The sequence below is a fragment of the Sinohyriopsis cumingii genome, chromosome 4 (assembly GCF_028554795.1).
Source record: "Sinohyriopsis cumingii isolate HCF-2022 chromosome 4, ASM2855479v2, whole genome shotgun sequence".
Classification (NCBI taxonomy): Eukaryota; Metazoa; Mollusca; class Bivalvia; order Unionida; family Unionidae; genus Sinohyriopsis; species Sinohyriopsis cumingii.
In genome coordinates, this window is record NC_142964.1 from 31791593 (window position 1) to 31812022 (window position 20430).

General features: G+C 35.1%; 1 protein-coding gene across 1 annotated transcript in view; it reads left to right on the forward strand.

The window, feature by feature from the left end:
* Window positions 1-4933: 4933 nt before the first annotated feature.
* The window catches only part of LOC149800883 (uncharacterized), a 58000-nt gene continuing 42503 nt past the window's right edge, over window positions 4934-20430 (forward strand). Inside the window, exons 1-3 of the mRNA XM_089956749.1 lie at window positions 4934-5115; window positions 12457-12600; window positions 13892-13997. Coding sequence (XP_089812875.1) covers window positions 4973-5115; window positions 12457-12600; window positions 13892-13997 — 393 coding nt within the window. The 5' untranslated portion in view covers window positions 4934-4972. The remainder of the gene's footprint in view (window positions 5116-12456; window positions 12601-13891; window positions 13998-20430) is intronic.

Genomic DNA, 20430 nt, shown 5'->3' on the forward strand with positions numbered 1-20430 from the left:
ACCCACATTGGCCAATCAAAAAATATATTTGAAAGAGCCTCATATCATGATGAAGAGTGAGATGGCAAATTGTACAGTGTATATGTTCGCACTGAGTTTGCTGGAGACAAAATATGAAACATACTTCCTACATCAGTATTCTGTGTCTAACTTTTCTGTACAAAAAGACCTAGAATAAAAAAACCGCTACGCAGTGATTAAAATGTTTTCGTAATATATGCAGAACAAATGACTATTATAACTGCCTAAAGCAAAGATTTAATCAAAATTATCTTCAAATTTGTGTTTTTATTTGTTTGTTTGTTTGTTTTTTGTTTTTCTCGATTTGTGTTGTTGGTTGTTTGTTTGTTTTTTTGGGGTGGGGGTTCCTTTATCCAATTTACCCTGAAGTCCAAAAAGTGAAAAGGACCGAGCTGGGTTAGCGGTCTTTTGAAAGATTGAAATCTGAAACATAGCCGTTCTGCATACTCTAGAACTCAAATTACACCCATCCGTAATACACCACAGTAAATGACGTGATATACTCTAGAACTCAAATTACACACATCCGTAATACACCACAGTAAATGACATGATATACTCTAGAACTCAAATTACACCCATCCGTAATAACACCACAGTAAATGACATGACATAATCTAGAACTCAAAATACACCCTTCCGTAATACACCACAGTAAATGACACGACATACTCTAGAACTCAAATTACATCCACCCGTAATACACCACAGTAAATGACATGACATACTTTAGAACTCAAATTACACCCATCCGTAATACACCACAGTAAATGACATGACATACTCTAGAATTCAAATTACACCCATCCGTAATACACCACAGTAAATGACATGACATACTCTAGAATTCAGATTACACCCATCCGTAACACACCACAGTAAATGAAATGACATACTCCAGAACTCAAATTACACCCATCCGTAATACACCACAGTAAATGACATGACATACTCTAGAACTCAAATTACACCCACCCGTAATACACCACAGTGAATGACATGACATACTCTAGAACTCAAATTACACCTATCCGTAGTACATCACAGTAAATGACATGACATACTCTAGAATTCAAATTACACCCATCCGTAATACACCACAGTAAATGACATGACATACTCTAGAATTCAGATTACACCCATCCGTAATACACCACAGTAAATGAAATGACATACTCCAGAACTCAAATTACACCCATCCGTAATACACCACAGTAAATGACATGACATACTCTAGAACTCAAATTACACCCACCCGTAATACACCACAGTAAATGACATGACATACTCTAGAACTCAAATTACACCCATCCGTAATACACCACAGTAAATAACATGACATACTCTATAACTCAAATTACACCCATCCGTAACACACCACAGTAAATGAAATGACATACTCCAGAACTCAAATTACACTCATCCGTAATACACCACAGTAAATGACATGACATACTCTAGAACTCAAATTACACCCACCCGTAATACACCACAGTGAATTACATGGCAATTTCGTTTCAAATACCTCAGATATACGGGTTCTCTTTATAAATGACTAGCATAACAACCGAGAAAAACGTAGGAAATTATTTATTTAAAAAATCAGACCCTGCGCAATGGAAGAAAGTGTAGAGAGGACCCTTTATAGTTCTATTGTTAATATGATAAAATAAATCTATCTAGTATTCACTAATTTCCTCAACAGCCTAATTGCTCCAGTAATGTATTCATTATTATTTTCGTTCTACACACAAATATGAGTTATCTGGTAAATTTGTTATGATATTCAATATTGTTTAATGTTCACCTATCCTTACAGAGAATGTATAAATATAAAAGTACGAATAGTTCAGAAATCTCAATAATTCAGCTTCTGTCGTAACACTAGTAGTAACGGAGCTATTCCAGGACATTTCGGGTGATTCGTGTTTATACATATCGCGCCAATAATGTACAAAATTTAGGCAGATTCATGTCATAATATTTTGTATGATCGTCATCGACGACACCTGCAGAGAAAATGTAAACATTTGGATGTCGTTTATATCGTTTTTCGTATCCCGGTCTCTGATTACGACCGTTTAGTCAAAATCAGCTTGCTTCCTATTATTTGTTAACATTGTTTTCTTTTGTGAAATTTTGTTGCATAAGATTTACGTGGTAAGAAAACTGTACAGGTATAACATAAAAATGCAGAAAATTCAAACTTACAGATGTGTGTAAAGGTTCATGAACGTCCGTAAATGGCTTTTGATGCAAAAATCCGAATAACGGAAAATGGATTTGTTACTTTTAGTCCATAGAATTACTCTCTCTCTCTCTCTCTCTCTCTCTCTCTCTCTCTCTCTCTCTCATATAGATGATTAAGATCGCAATGATATATTTTTGTGTGCTTGAGATATATACGGATTTTACTGGAATAAATATACTTTACCTACAATTACTAAATTAATCATCATTACGGTGATTTGTGTAAAGAGTTCCTAAACCAATCTACAATATAAAATATAAAAAAAAAGTTGGACTGGTATCTTTGCTGTTCATGAATCCAAACAAGATTTACAGGCCGTAAAAGTGATTGTCAGTAGCAAATATTTTAAACAAAAATGATACAAAATGGTATGTCATTGCAACACATTTTGTTACCATAGGAAATAGGTTAGGAATTCAGTTTACAAAATGTCAAACACTGTATGGTTTAAAGACAGTTTGCCGATATTTCATCGCAAAATCGCGAAAATAAATAAATCTTAATATGTTTATTCATTGAGATTCATTCCGAATATCTTCCGTAAATGTGAACAAGAGTTTTATTCTTTTCACGTGCCTTTCCTTTGAAGCATAAAAACGATTTGATTTTGTTAACTTTTCATCAATTAGTATATAGGTTATATCTAGTTCAGATCGCGATTGTTACGGACGTTACAAAATTTGGTCCATGATTTCGTCTCTTCATTTTAAACATTTTGAAAGATATATTTTTCAGTGTAGATGTAATTATAAATCATCGAAGGCAGAGTTAATAGTATCAACTTATAAATTTGTGGGAATGTTGGGTATTTCTTTGACATTTATATGTCAGAGAGGCATTTTGATTTCTTCGTAAATATTTTTAATGTGACAAATATTATTCTTGGTAAATGGCTGAGTACAAATAGTAGTAGTGGTAGTTGTAGTAGTACTAGTATAGTAGTAGCAGCAGCAGCAGCCTTAGTAAAAGTAGTGCCAAGAGGATACAAGATACAAGAAATTTCATTTAACATTGACGATCTAGGTAAAATATAGTCCAATAAATCAAATTCCCAAATTTGTTGATACTGACAGACGATGTGTGGGTCTGATGTCACCTGTTTACTAAATGAAGCAATTTTGATGCGTGCAAGTAGTTTCGGAACACACCAGCGTACAGATTAGACACTTACCGGTATTTGGTTAGAGCCATATCTAGCGCGGAATTCAAAATGGCCAAAGGATAGAGGATTGTACTATTCCACATGGATTTACAAGTCGCCAAAAACACGTAATTTTATCCGGAAATAGTATGTACATATCGCCAAAGATCCCTTCAACCGACGGTAGCTCAACAGCCTTAAGAAATACCGTTAGGGGACGCTCACTAGTTATTATGCACTTTGAGAGAGTGACGTATGTAAGGTGAAGTTGTTTGCATTTAAAACATGCACAACGGAGAGAATGTTGGCATACCTCTGTGCTGCTCTAATGTAATGTGGATGATATTTCTCTGGATATTGTACTTTTGGAAATTGTACATGATCTAAACACACTGCTAACAAAAATGACTGCTCCCTTGTGCTAAAAAAATCAGCCTGAATTAGTCTAAAGTACACTATCCGTAACAGCTATTAAAATAGGGATAATGAATTTTGCCAGTCTAGACAATACCAGCTACTGAAAGTGCAATAAATAAATTACCAAATATATAAAATGTAAAAAGGTTATCAGCTCTTTTTTATAGAATTTACCTCTGATGTTCAGGAAGTGAAAATGACCAAGTGGAGCTAGCACTTATTTGAAAGGTGCACATCTGGAGTAAGGCCAAGCTGTATACTCTATAACCCATATTACATCCATCAATCATACACCAAAATAAAGGGAATTAATGGTTCTTTGAACTGTACCTAAGATATACAAGATCTATTTTAAATAGCCAGTATAACCAGTGAGGAAATCTTGGGAAATTCTTTTTCTTTAAAATTCTAACCCTATGCAAAATATAAAATTGCAGAGCGCCACCTTAAGTATATCAAATTTACACCTAGACTAGAGTGTCTGCGGAATTTTTTCAGATTTTAATGAATAGGCGATATCAGCCCCTAAAACGCCAGTCAATATCATTATAGTTGTGGGGCTGATTTATTGGCCATGGTAAAATACATAAAACACTTGCTCTGTACGAGCTATCTTACCGACACGAAGATGTGATTCTTGAATGGTCTTTACATATATTCTTTGGTTTCGTAAGTTATTTATCGTTAATAATAATAATAATAATAATAATAATAATCAGTACTATGCTTATTTCTTATGGTAGTGATCAAGATGCGTCACGTGCTCGCATGACTAGTCATTCGGATGAGCAAGTGGTGGGACGAAAGAGAGCAACGTTCATTATGGAGAAAAATTTTGTCGAAAATAATTAATAATAGCGGTGCTTTAATTGACAAAAATATGATAAATCCATTGTTCAGAAGAAAAAAATCATCAGAAATGCAGTTCAAACATTTTCAGTTATTTCCTGTTAAAAATTTATTTCTTTCATGGTAAAATGTTTGAGCATTCGTATCACAACATCTCATCGTCTTTGTGCCCACATCTGTAGAGACACAGCATGTAGGCTTTGATGTCTTTTTTTTTTTTTATTTGCAACTGTCATGCTTATATTGTTTGCTTTGTAGCTCTTTTAGTTGTAGTAATGTAAGTTTCTTTGTTCATGCTAAAATTAGAAACGGCATCTCTGACACTAATACATATTACCCTTCAATCAATGTTTTATAAACCAGTCTACCGGGCGCGGATTTCAAATATGGCGACGTCAGCATCGCTTTTTGAGGCGTTGGATACGAAGAATTTTGAGTATGCCCTTAAACATTATTGGCTCAAAGCAAGATCCCTTCATTCCTAGTTTATTCAGACACATTATAGATCATGTCTAAATACTCAGATCCAAAATCTGACAATCTTGGTTTAAAAAATATGCTTGCATCCGACTGGGGCTGAGGTTTCTATCCACAAATTTACAAACGAGTTCTTCGTTAGATTTTTTATTTTTTTGGTTTACTTCTTTTCCGTGTCCCGATTGTACCATTATTATAATACAGATAACGTCCAGGAGAAAAGTAAATACTTACTTCAAACAATTTCACAAATGATAGAATCGTGGATTAATCAACATCTGACAAATATTCACATATCGACCGGCGTTATATACAATCTGAATCATTTGTGTTTTAGCCTGACTATAGATGCTTCCCGATGAGGTCACTAGCAGACGATATTCTGCCCATTTTATCTGGACGACGGGCAACCTGGCAGTTTCTTCTATATGCGATTACCAAAATTTACCATTTTTAACAAGGCACACTGAAGCAAGGTCAACTTATAAATCACAAATATAGGTGCTAACAGAAAGCCTGATTTGCGTTCTGTTTATGTATGTAAATGTCGTAAAAGTATCTAGAGATTCAATGAATTTATTTCAACTTCCAAACCATATAAAGTCAATGATTAATCTGCCAGATGACCACAAATATGGCGGCTGATGACGTCATTCGGGAACTATCTATACCTTAGGTGTATGCAGTCTCCTCGGCCACTAAAATTCTATTCACTGTTAACTCATAAAAATGCAACTTCATCGCATACATGTCATTGCTTGGTATTCAGTTTTGGCATTGTAAACTAGGCCTACTGTACTGTATCGTAATCTGTATGTCATATGCGTTCACTGCCAACTATTTTAGTAACAGGTGCCGACTTTTAGATTTTGATTGCACATACCTTTAAATGGCAATTTATTAGCTTTATCTTCATCCATATTCCTATGGAAGATCATTATTAACTCTAGGGATAACCAATGATTTTACAAATTTTTAACTTCAGAAAAAAAAAGTTGCACCTTGCAAATTTACCCATAATACAATGCCAAAAATGAAGTATTTTGGGTATCATACTTTCAGTTTGATTTTGGCATATTGTCAAAGTTTACCTGTACAACTTCTTTTCAAAACCATTAAAAATATCTTGTTCCAAAATTCTGATAACATTTTTCCTCCTATACATTGCTCCATGTGGAATATTTGTTACTTCTTATCATTCCTTTTAAGTTATTTAAGTAAAAAAAAAATATTCTGTATCACAGTCACAAGAATTTTAAAACAAATTACATCACCCCCATTTATAAACATAAAACAAACAAATAATACTTTATTATGTCCTACACTCGATAACTGCCTGCATTCATTGCTCAACAAACATGCCCCAGCCACCAAGTGCAGATTATCAATTCAGAAGAGTTCTCCATGGTATAGCAGTGTTAGGGACCAGCTTTGCACTGCTAAAAGAGACTGCCATAAAGCTGAGAGGCTTTGGCTTTCCACCAGACTCACTATTCATAAGCAAATCTAAGAAGAAGAACATCACAAACATAGTCCATGCAGCGAAATCAGCCCACTACAGTACTAAGATCATGGAAAGTTCCAGCTGCAAAGAGCTCTTCAAGATTACTAACAAACTAATGTCAAGGAACAGATGTACACCACTTCCAACTACCTTCTCTCTAGTCGACCTTCCGGACATGTTTGCAAATTTCTTCCGTGACAAAGTACATACCATTAAAGATAAGCTTGACCCCACAATTTCAATTGACTCGTCATCACTATACAGTTGGGATACAGAATTTCAGTGGCAGACATGAGCAACATTTGAACCTGTCTCCTTGGATTTACATAGCTGCCAACCCTCACGAATTTGGTGTGAATTTCACGACTTTTTCAGCGATTCATGGATTCACACTGCAAGCCAAAAATTCACGAATTCTCCAGTCCTCAATTATTTTAAATCTTTAATAAAATAACCAATTTCCCGTTAAGCGCTGGTCATGATATTCGCAGTTGCTGAAACAGTCCGGTACTGCTGGTCGCGATATTAGATCTGCAGCCGATTAGTACAGATGGCCTGGTAGCAAGCATTTTAGCCTATTTTAATCTATATGTATAAGAGTAGTTTTACAAATGCTTTTGAGAGAAACTGGGGCCTAACCGGAATTTTGCTCCGCGCATGCATCACCAACACTGATTTGAGTTACGGTTCAGCATCGCATGTACGATTTTGAAAATGTCTTCACCACCAAGGAAAAAGAAATGTATTACTCAAAAATTGAATATATCAAAAATTGGCCGTGCATTCTGCCATTAAATATTGATATTCATCATGCTTTTTGCACTCAGTGTGCCCTCGCAGAGACGATGTAAGGAAGTACGTCGGTTGCAAAAAACACGTAGAAGTTGGGAAAATTAAGAATTCGCAGATTTCACCTCTGGAATATTTTAAACAATTGGCAGAAGATATGCAGGCTACCAACACTGAAGCATTATTTGTGAGTTTTCTTGTCGAACACAATCTACCTTTGTCAGCCGGAGACCATGCTAAACATTTGTTCTGACAAATGTTGCCGGACTCGAAAATCGATTCCAGATTTTCCTGTGGAAGGACCAAAAGTGCTGCAGCTCCTGTGCATTCCTCACAGCAATAGTGCAAGCGAAAGTGTATTTTCTCTAGTGAGGAAAAATAAGACTTTAGGGCCTCCTTAGCTGCAGAAAATTTGTCAGTAATTTTAGTCCCCAAGATCAAGCAGCCGGCAAGAAGTCTGAACTGTTTAGAAAACAAATTTATGATCAGGCAGTTGAGGAAGTTCAAGTCTGCCACAGTATCATGTCTTGATAAATAAATATTTCTGCTTATATGTAGTGTTTTAGTTTTATATTGCGAACTTGATATAGTGTAGTATTGACGGTCAGAGTGGATGGAGTTATTGTCATGGTATTTTTCACGAATTCTTGTCCAAATTCACGACTTTTTATCCCTATTTTCACTAATTGTGAGCCTGGAAGGTTGGCAGCTATGGATTTAGTACATACAATCATGATGAAGAGTGCATCAAAGTCATGTGAACTTGATCCAGTTCCAACATCATTGCTGCTTGAGTGCTTAGATCCAGTATTGCCTTCTCTTACTGATGTTATTAATACCTCTCTCTCATCTGGAGAATTCCCATCATTTTTCAAAACTGCCATTGTAAAGCCTCTGGTGAAGAAACCAACACTTGACCATAACAATTTAAAGAACTACCACCCAGTTTCTAATCTCCCATTCATATAAAAAAATCTTAGAAAAGGTTTTTCTGTCCCAGCTTGTATCTCATCTAAATTCAAACAGTCTTTTTAACAATGTACAATCTGCATATCACCCTTGCCACAGTACTGAAACTACTCTTCTAAAAGTAGTTAATGACATTCTCTCTGCTTTGGATAGCTGAAAGATTACAGTCCTCACCCTCCTTGATTTATCTGCAGCATTTGACACAATAGACCATGATATATCATCCTCCTTGATTTTTCTGACGCAATAGACTATGACAGATTACTTCACCATCTCCAGCATGTATTTGGTATTCATGATACAGCCTTACTGTGGTTCAAGTCCTACTTGGTCAACAGGACACAAATTGTATCTGGAAATGGAATACACTCCAGCCCAGTTAATCTATGTTGTGTTCCACAGGGGTCTGTTATTGGACCTGTTCTCTTCATTCTCTACATTCAGCCGCTCTCAAGTGTCATAGATCATCAGCCAGTGTCTCACCAATTGTACGCTGATGACACCCAAATATACAAATCTAGCCACCCAACTGAAGTTGATGCTACTATCCAAGGTGTAGAGAGGTGCATTTCTGATGTGAAATTATGGATGACATATAACAAGCTGCAGAAGAATGATGATAAAAGTGAGGCCATTCTGATCACAACACAAAGACTTTCTCATTCACATCCTTTACCTCAAATAATAAATATCAGCAACACCAACATTAAATTCACACAGTCATTACAAAACCTACTTGTTACTCTGGACAGTACTCTCACATTGCACCAACATGTCATGAACATATGCAAGGCTGCATATCTTAAGCTGAGACACATCAGCTCCATTCGCAAATATCTTTCAGTTGATGCCACTAAAATACTTGTGTGTTCATTTGTACTTTCAAGACTGGACTATTGTAACTCAATTCTGTCTGGTTCATCTCAACATCTACTCCAGAAACTTCAAAACGTTCAAAACACAGCTGCTCTGATCATACTTAGGGTACCACAATCAGAGCACACCTCCCCGCTGCTCTGTACTTTACACTGGCTATCCATTCAATCCAGAATCAAACACAAAATTTGTTCTCTGTGCTACGTTTCATTGACGGACTCTGGTCCAACATACCTATCCGACCTCACCCATGTGTACACACCAGCAAGATACTTATGCTCCTCTTCTGACAGTCGTATACTCATTATTCACACTATGAAAATGAAGTCATATGGACAACATTCTTTTGCATACCAAGGCCCAGCAATGTGTAATGAATTGCCCACTGAACTTAGACACAAAGACAGTGATCCCATTCAAGAGTGTTCTTAAAACTTGCTTATTTCAACTGCAAGAACAAACTTAAAGACCTAATAATGTTTCCTACCATAAATATTTTCAGCATGTGTTTTATGTTTTCTAATTTTATGGTGTTTATTTTTTGTAATCGTATCATTATATATTTTCTTTTTTTATGTTATAGGAGTTTAATGTTGCAAAGCGCTTAGAGCTTCTAAAGATTAGGCGCTATACAAGATTATTATTATTATTATTATTATTTGGTTTTATTGCTTACACACAGCAAACAATAATTACTTAATCGTTTCTTTCAAAAAGAGTTTAATTTCAGTATTCAAAGAATATTTTCAGTATTAGAAATTCTATTAATGAAAAGCACTAGTTTCTTGGTAGATCTTGCACTGAATGCCTTACTAACATATAAATGCTGGAAAAATTTATACCTATGTGATGAATTTATGAAATGTTCACAAGTTGAAAAAAACAAAACTTTTGTTTTTTTTGTTTATTTTGATTTTGGAGGTTCATAATGGGAGAATAGTTATGTACCAGTTTAAATAAATAATTATTACTCTGTCTTATTGTGGTTTCAAATTCAACTTGAACTTTTGATGGAACATGTTTTACCATAACTGATATACCCTTTCCGAGTATTTTGCCCTCTTCAGTAAAAGTTTCCATAATTTGCATCCATCAGCCAATTAAAATATAAAAATGAAAATATCAGGAAAATAAGGAGACAACTTAATGCTGAAAGAAGAGACTGGGGAGAAACACAACACGTGATTTACATGGATGCAGCCGTACTGAAATAAGCACTTCCAGTTTTGTCTCTGCATCACCCCATATACAGTGTTCAACTAATAACTGCTTATTCCCAGAAATCAATTCATATTTCATCAAGTGATCTTAATTTATGTACAACATTTAGTAAAATAATGGGACCCCGAGTGGTCTAAAGCGGTCTCCATTATGGTTCACTGCCATGTCACCACTGTCTGTGTGGGTTCGAGTCTCAGATTCGGCCAATGTGGGTATGTGAGAAAGCTTGCCAGTAGCTTCTTGTGGGTCGGTGGTTCTTTCCGGAGTTTTCCCAGGTTCTTCCTCCACCATTAACACTGGCCGCCATGTAAGCCTATCGTGTGCTGAAAAATGGCATTAAACCCTACAACAACAACAACAGTAAAATAATATGACTCATCAATATACCTGGAGTATGACTAATTGTATAATTATTGAATATCTTAACTGATTTAAGAAAATAATGCTTCAGCCTCAGAATCAAGAATGGATCAAAGGTATAGTTAAGAGTCATGTCTCTAGTATTATCATTGGTAGTTATTTTTTCTATCCAGTTACAAGTTTTGATACAAAAGAAGGTAGAAGAATGTGGCTGTTTACGCATAAATTATGCCCTGAAAATTGGCACCTGGAAATATTTGATGCTAAGATTAGTGTCCCCCGATTTGTTCTTGCTATTAACATGCCTTGATAAACACATACAGCAAAACTGTTAAATTATGTTGACATTTTTGGACGAGGTCAGCCTAAAGGTGTGATCCAGTGCAAATTGGATTGAATGTTACTTAATGTGATGTCACAATGAAAGCTATGCAAGTTGAAAATAGAATTCATACTACCCTATATAATATCATGACAATTAGTTCCGATGTGATCTTTTGTTTGGTTCCAGGCCACCATGGTAAATGTCCATAGCTATATATAAAAAATTGTGTGGAAGTTTCTTCATGACAGTTACAGACTTTGTTTAAATTATATTAGTACTATATTTTAGGACAACAATTAATATTTAATTTACGATGAGTAATGTGCCTGTGTGACTGCATTGACATACACTATAACAAATGATGGACCTTTTAAGTTCATGTGATCCAAAATAAAGTAATATAAATAACTCTTGCCTATGCTTTATGCATTTAATCGGGCCATATTTTTGGTATCATTTAAAAGCTAAATAGGTTGCATTTTGATTGCAGAAGCTTTAGGAAAGCTAATTTTAATTTTAAAGGCCACGTCCATGTTTTGGACATCAGAATAAAGTTCTGTCCTCAGAATAACTGCTTTTCCATCATAAATTTAAAATATGCCCTAGTTGCCCTATTTTATGCACTGCTTAATCTTATATTAAATAAAATCATATTTTAGCTAAAGCTAAAGCTAAATAAATTTCTATTTATTGCACAAGATTTAGGAAAGCTAATTTTAATATTGAGGGCTATAGGAAGGTTTAAACTCGAGTAAAAATTTCTGTCTTTTATATGATCTGTACAGCTTTTCTGTTGCAACTGTCAGTTATGTACCAGTTGTTCTAGACTGCTCCGGAGGCCTACTGGTTAGAGCGTCCACCTCAGAAGCTGAAGGTCGTGGGTTCAATCCCTGGCCATGTCATACCAATGACTTACAAAAATGGTACTAACAGCTGCCTCGCTTTGTGCTCAGCATTAAGAGGTTTGTGTTAGGACTGGTCGGCCTGATGTCAGGATAATGTGACTGGTAGGGGATAAATTAGTTTTCAGAAATCTTATTCTGACCAGCCAGTTCAGTTTTGTTTAGCATGAAACCAGAAATACTCATATTTAGTTAGGTCTGATAGAAAATGTGACACCAAAGTGTTCAACTTTTTTCCCATTTTACAGTTAATGAATTTACTTTCACAAGCTTGTTTTCGTTACTTACCAGGTGAGCCATATCGAGCCAACTTGGGTCCTTTGTATATTTTTTATTTTCTCTTTTTCATTTCAGATTGGCTTATGAGTGTCTTAAAAATGGAGCAGATCCAAATTTTGTTATACCTGAGAAAGGTGTATCACCAATGCACATTGCTGCTGGACTTGGAGTGCATGCCACTGCATTGTTACTCCAGTATGGGGGAGATCCAAATGTCAGGTTTTGTATTTCCTTCATACTAACAAAGGAAAAAAATTGTTTATGTATTTATCAACCACTTTAAAGCATGTCATATTTCACATGATACAAATAGAGCATCTTAAATGTGTAATAATTTAATATTGAATTTATTAAACAAATTAAATAATGTAATGTCAAGTCTAGCAAATGCTGAATATTATTCAATGCATTTGATGAATTTAATATTAAATCATTACCTTCTGAGATTTTGTTTATCACACATTTTACGGAGAAAGAAGAAGAAATAATCTTTTTCATTCTGGCTCAGATGCTGCACCTTTCATTTGGTATATGTAGAAAAAAACAGTCATAGACTTTTGTTGAATTATTGATGTGCAGTTCTATAAAGAATAACATTTAAAAGTTGATTTTTTTTTTAAAGTTAAAATTCAATAAGCAACTGTCCTTCAAAATCAATTGAACATTTGGCATCGGCAACGCCATTTTTCAAAACTGAATCTTTAATGAAAATTCCTGTTTGATGTCACATAGTTGAATTGTGTTAGGTTAGACAAGCCATATACATTGATTTCTATGAGAATGATCACAATATTTCCATCTAAAGTGTGTCAGTTCATGCAAAGGGATGATTACTAGATGCAGAAATATTTTATATACTGTAAGGTATTGGTGACCAGAAAATATTTGCATTATTTGATTTGAAACAGTAGACAGACAAATAGTGGGTGAGTGGGGGTGGTGGAATGTAACATGGACCCTATCCCCATGACAATTGTAGTTTAAACATTTTAACTTTTAGGAGTAAAAAAGCTCACCTCTGTTTAGAGAACAATGTGGACATATGCCAGAATCCCAACTGGCAAATTTTATTTAGTTGCATCATGGAAAATATTAGCTCATTGGATCTATTTTACAGCATTAAAATGCTGTGTTTGGTTAATTTTCTGTCATTTGGGATTCCTGCATATGTCCATATTGTTCTCTAAACAGAGATAAGCTTATTTACTCCTAAAAGTTAACGTTTAAACCACACATGTCATAGGGTGGGGTCCATGATACAGTTCTCCCACCCACCCATTAACCACTGACAAATACACTTGGTTTTATTTATAGAGAGTCTGTCATGCCTGCCATAATATGATGTGTTATACTTTTCACTACCACTCCCCCTGACATGATCATGTTTCAAACAACAGAAGCCAAATCCATCACCTCCTTGACATTTCAGAATTTAATTTCACAATATGATATTGTTAAAAGTTGATTTCTTTCACTCCAAGTAACAAGACCATAATATTTATGATTGTAGGTCATCTGATGGGACAACACCAGTACATGTTGCTGCTGTCTGGGGAGAGGAGAACTGTTTGAAACTTCTTTTGGCCAATGGTGGAGACCCCTGTATCACTGATGAGGTATTGGTTGTAATCCTTTATTGCTGTTTGTTTGACATTCACATCTGTTTGTCATCATAACAGTTTCAATAAAATCAGTTGTCAGTGTTTTTCAAAAAGAAAATGTCAGTTATTTGGTAACATGCGGTGTTTGTCCATTACTTTTGGCAATAATTCAACCATGAAGCTATACTACACTAGCAGCCAATTGTGACTTTGCAGTGCAACTCAAAAAACAAGAGGGTAAACCTGAAGAAGAAAAAAATTTATCTAATTTTTTTTGTTTTTCTTGACATGAATTTCCATCTGAAATATTTTATTGCAATTTCTATTTTTGGTGGTTACTAATGCTAACATGACTTAGTTTTGGTGAGTGTGATATTTGCCACACTTTGCCAGTGTGATATTTGGTACAAGCTTTGACTTTATCCTTCTGACAGCACTGTAATCAGAAGTGTGCAAATGGAGGTAAGCACTGACCTTTTCACCTTGATTGAGAAGTAATTAACTCTGTCTATTGATTCAGTTCATGTTGTGAACCTCACACTTTCTATTGTATAACAATAAGTCTTTACTGGAGTAGCTGACTTAGAGAAACTTGCAGTTTTTATTGATGTTTTATAAACATGCAAGTCCATTAGACTTGAATCCTTAATAATGAATGAGTCCTGGCAGAATTTTATAAGAGAGGACATTGGACTTGGAGAACTTTTTAATCCCTGGGGATCTATCAAGTTCAAAAGAAAACACTGCTCACTCATGATATTCAGTAACCCACATGCCCACAAAGCAGGAAATATTGTCTCTTTAAAAACATATTCATGCCATCAAGACAGTTTGATGTGGTTAAAACAATTCTACATTCCCTTGGAGAAAAAACAAAAGGCAGATTTGAATTTTTCATAACAGAAGCTTGTTCAAATTTAATTCAGTTTAACTGTTACTCTGATACATTCTTGAAAATTGACACTGGCTTACCCCAAAAGATCTTATCTTCTCTGGCACATTTTGCTCTTCAATACAACACAGTAAACTGTGCTATCGTTCAAATCATATACAATTTTATCAGTTTTATTGGGTTTTTTGGTGATGCAAACTGGATGGGCACTCATGGTCATACTTTTATAAAACATCTCAATCTAAGTATTCATTTTAACACTTTATTTCTCTGCAAGGCTTTAATGAAATTAAATTTGAAAATAGTTTTTCTGTTATATGACTGAAAATGACTACCCTGTTGTGAAATGCACACTCCAGTTTTCAGTAAAGTCTTACATTGGGCTGAGATAAGTACTTTCTTCTTCAAATATATTACCCTATCATAATACCTTAGGAAAACTACTGCAATTTTGCAAATCCAGCACTACCAAGAAAAAACTGTTTTGCTAAAGAACTCAGAGTTATCTGCCTACCTAGGTGGCAGTTAGACATAGTGATCACTCCTTAATACAGGGATTGGCGTCATGTTCCATGAAATCTTTCAGTTACTACCTGCACTTATCCTATGTAGCATGCTCTCTACAAAGGCCTCACAATCCAAGCATTTTGGGGGTTTTCTTCCTTAGAGCAAGTTGAAGAAGATAGATTTTAAACCTTTCTGTTCCTTCTTCAACAATAAAGTTTCTGACTTTTAAGTGATATCACTTTGCCATTGTTGTACCTTTAGATATCTGCTGGTGGGGCTATTTTTCGCCATGCATCTAATATTTGTGAGAAGTATTTATTGATGATGTCGTTAACTGACTTTCTTAGTTCTTCACTGTTAAATTCTGGTATTATGAATTTTGTTAATTCTGTTTCAGTTATTTTGTAACAATTGAGAAACAGTCATCTAAGATTCTTAATATAGGGTTTTGTAAAAAAAAAGTCATCGTATCTAATCACTGTGTCAATGATAGCTTTGGTAATATATTTAAGATCTGATGTAATCTGGTTTAGATGTTGTATCGTTTCAATAATTTGTTATTTTATGTCATTATTGTAATATTGTGCAATATTGGAAAATAAATTTTGTAGGTCACCAAATGCACATGCATGCTCAAGTTTAATTATATCGAAAGATGATTTGATAAATTCTTCATCGATGCTTGCTGGTATATTATTGTCATATTTATATATATGATCCTGCTTGTTGGGAAGTAATTCACCATCAGAAGCATACAATTTTAAGACAGAGGACTTGAATGGATATTTTTTTCGATATATGGAAGCTTCAAAACTATTATTTTATGCATGGAGAATTCAGCTTGTTGTGGTTCTGGTGGTCCTTGATAAACAGGTGTTACTTCAGGCCATCCTAATACACTTCGGATCGATAAAGAATATATATCAACAGTGTATTATAGCTAGTTTATTTCTATCACAGCTGATAATGTTGGTTCATGAATAGTGATAGCTATTTTGGATTCTTTTTCTGTGATAGATTTGTTTATGCATTGGAATTCGTTGTTGATTTGTTCGATCTAATAACTGCCTGTAGGTATGCTCACAACTTGCAAGTCTGGTGTTCCATCTGTTTTATTTTTATACGCAAATACCAGTGAATTATTTGCTTGCAACCCACCAAATGATTTTGATCAAATATTTGGGCAACTGTCATATACTCATAATTGTGCTAGTGCTATTTCTTTCACTGGAATCGCAGTTAGAAAGTTGATGCTAAACTCAGGATTGGTTGAGCTTGCTGCTATCATTATGATTTTTTACGGAGTTGTATTAGTGACAAATTGTTGCAGTAATTCTTGTAATGATAACATTATTTATAACCCCTGATTTTAAATCAGGATTCCCAAAGGTACATTTGTACCTTCATGGTAAATCTGAATCATTTCTGTGAATTTCTGATCTGATATTATTCCATCACTAAGACCTGATGATATTAATGAAGATAATTTGGAGTATGCTAGCGTTGATGTATGCAATGTTATTGTATAATCATGGAGTTTATATTTCCTACACGTAGATACTTTTTTGCTATAATATTAAGAATGACAGTAATTGTTGTTGCAGCTGAAACACAAATTGTTATAACAGCTGGTGATGTCATTGTTATAGTTGATAACAGTAGATGCCGAATACACAGTTATGTCAACAGCAATTACATGTCTGTGATGTTTTTTTTTACTTTTACTGTATACCCATCAGCTATATTTTTCAGTTTGGTTTGCTGCTCACATACTTGATTGTATTTGTAATGTTGAATGTTGATTGGGGAGTTCATTATGTTTTAAGTATGTGGAAGTTTTAGCGACTAATTCAAGACCCCAATAGTACAACAAACCTATAAAAAAAATCTTTGGGTTCCACCACGAATGTTCCCTCATCGATTTGCTCCAACATCACCAACCTATATCCAAAGGATCCAATTAGTAGATAATGCTGTGAAATTGTGGTAGATATTGTAAATGTTGTAGTACCGAGTACTGAGAACCTGTATATACCAGTAACCTCAGCATGATATTTGATGAATTAATTGAGTGGTATCCATAATACTGATCCAGACGCTACCACCCTGTCCTTATACTACACTCTCAATCATTTTTTTTTATATCAGAGTTTAATACTGATAAATGTTGGCTTTTCAAAGAAATCATCAATGATTCTATTTATTTTTTTTGCGAAAATTTAAAATCGATTGTACATAATTAGAGTATTCAGACCTTAATGTGGTCATTCCATAATTGATTGTAATTAATGAGTTCATCATCGGAATGTTGCTATCATTGATGTATTTCTTCATTGCAGTGTCATCGCTTGATTCTGGTTCTCCAAGACCAGTAATTTTATTATTATCCATATTGAGAGAACCAGTCACTGTATCACTTGCGGTTAGTAAATGATCATTGATCTCAGTTCTGATCGTGTTGTTGTTGCTGCCTATGTATCATTTTGCTGCTTCCAATTCATCGTCTGATTTTGGGTCTCACATTAATAATTGTATTTTTACTGATGTTGAGATTACCATACCTAATATCTCCAATTCTTCCAATGCATCCAGTAATCTCTCCCATGAGTGACAAGACTGATTCCTCAGAGTTTTTAATTTTACTGTTTTTAGTAAGTTATCTTCGGTTGCATCTGGAACCCGCAGAATAATATCTGTCAACGGGATATTGCTCATCTTTAATTGTTCTTGTGTATCCTAAATAGCAACAACCTCATTTTGGTCCACATTTGCTAGACTCAAAAGATTAGCTAGCAAGTTCATCCTTGACCTCGTCAAGAGTTGCATAGTTAGATAAGTTTCCTTGCTGAGTTTAACTCAGGTGAGAAAATCTTCCGTAAATATCTACCATTATACTTGAAGATCGGTTTAAAATGATGGTGGGCAGCTATTCTGTCCACTTGTATACTCGTGCACGACTTTATGAGTTGGTATTGTTGATGATGACACAGCGTCAAGTACAGTAAGAACTTCATGGCCACATATTGACAGATCTTTAATTGTTTGTGTTGGTAATGTTGAATACCAGATGGGAGTATTTTGAAGATGAGTGCTTTACACTCCGCCAACATATTTTAAAAATTCTTCTGGTGGTGCCAACCCATACGAATAAAAATAAACAACTCCCCATGGATCAATCACGTATGAATGCCAATGACTACCTTTTCCAGAGCTTCTATCGAGATTAATGATACTGGTTTCAACACGGTTTGGTTGTTTTGGTAATCGGTCACTCATAAAAACACCTGAAGTCTTTTATGTTTAATTTTTAGCAGCATCAAGTAAATCAAAATTGGACATAGGAAGAATCAGCAAAGTGTCCCGGGAAGTCTCAGACATTTTCTGTACCACGAGTAGGGGGTTCCTGATAGTCTTAGACGCTTTCCCTGTTTTTTTAAAGTCTTTATTCTGTGACCTGTTGCTTTCTTTAGTGCCATCCCAGCAGCAGTTCCAACAGCACCAAGTGCAGCTGCTTTTGAACAGCTGGGGCTGCTGCGGCTATTTACGCTGGTATAGCTGCAAGAAATGGAAATATACCACCTGTCTTGGCTGTGTCTTAAATGTCACCTGCACAAAGATTAAGTCTAATGCCAGTCTTTCATTGTTTGGCATCATTGAAATGCCTGAGTTGACATTCAGCCAGTGATAGTTTATTCGGACCACCTTCAATTTGTTCTTTTTTCAGTGATGTTTTTATTCCACAGTTCTCCTTTGATACTGATTGTAGCTTTTTAATCTGACCAGGGGTCAGAGTAACACCAACATGATGGTATGACATTATAATATCATAAGTGATTAATTTACATATTTTCTACTGGGGCATCAGTGGCTCTCATTCGTCCACCAGCACCTTCAAGTAGCATTGATTTGTCTGAGAGTATAACATTAATTGCTCTATGATTAGTTATAACTTCTCTTGCCACAAGAGCTGGAAAGTGTATATCAATGGCTGTCTAATAAATCAAGATGTTCCAGTGAAAAGTAATTTTTTGGATGCAGAATTGTAAAATCTCGTGATATTTGTTGACCAGTATCGGTATTTTGATGACATTCCGTGAGTGTCATCAAATGATGATGTGCACGTACTACATGATAATGATCAAAATTCAATAATATATCTTCAGATGGTTCTTGATGCCCAATTATTCTTAATGAACCTCGGTAACACCAAGTTTGTCAAATATCATTATACTTGTGCAACATCTTGGAAAGAACTAATATATGTTGCAGTGCAGAAACACCTTGCTGTGATGATATATGCCATGTGAATAAACCATTAGTGGTACTTTGAATATTATCTGTGGTCATCGTCAACCATGATAATGTTGATTTACCACCCGAGTTCATAAAAGAAAGTAACTGTTCTTCAGTGAGTGATGGTATCATTATTGGCATCCACAATGAAAGTTAGCCAGCAGCAACAACAGCAGCAGGCTGCTACATTGCATCGTTGTCATCACTCTTTTGCCCAAAGATATCTGACAGTGGAATTGCACATGAAAATCTTCTGCTTCCATTCTTTAGCATTGATTGACGTGCTGCAAATCTGGATTAACACCATGAACCACCGGCCACACATCAGCATCAGTGTTGTTGGAATTGTTTCTTGGCCATCTTATATTACACTGTGTGTTGCTAGAGTGGTTAGTAGTATCCTTCATAAACATCAGTTGACGGACCAGCTGATCTTCAGTAATCATGGGAATATCTTGCTAGACCCAATATCAACGTTGACATCTTTCTGAATTGATTTAATATTTCTTCCATCGATGATATATGTAGAACTGTCGAACAGTGCCATAATGCCATTATTAACAAAACCAACACTAATATCAGCTCCATGTTCATTACTATCTGTTTTTAAATTTTCACCTTCTACTTCAATAAATCTTCAGCGGATAAGAAAAATCTGCTTGTATCCTGAACTTAGAGCTCAATATGTCCACGCTGATTTGGCTGTCATGCGTCATAAGAATAATATTGAAATCACGCACAGATTCATCTTTGAAT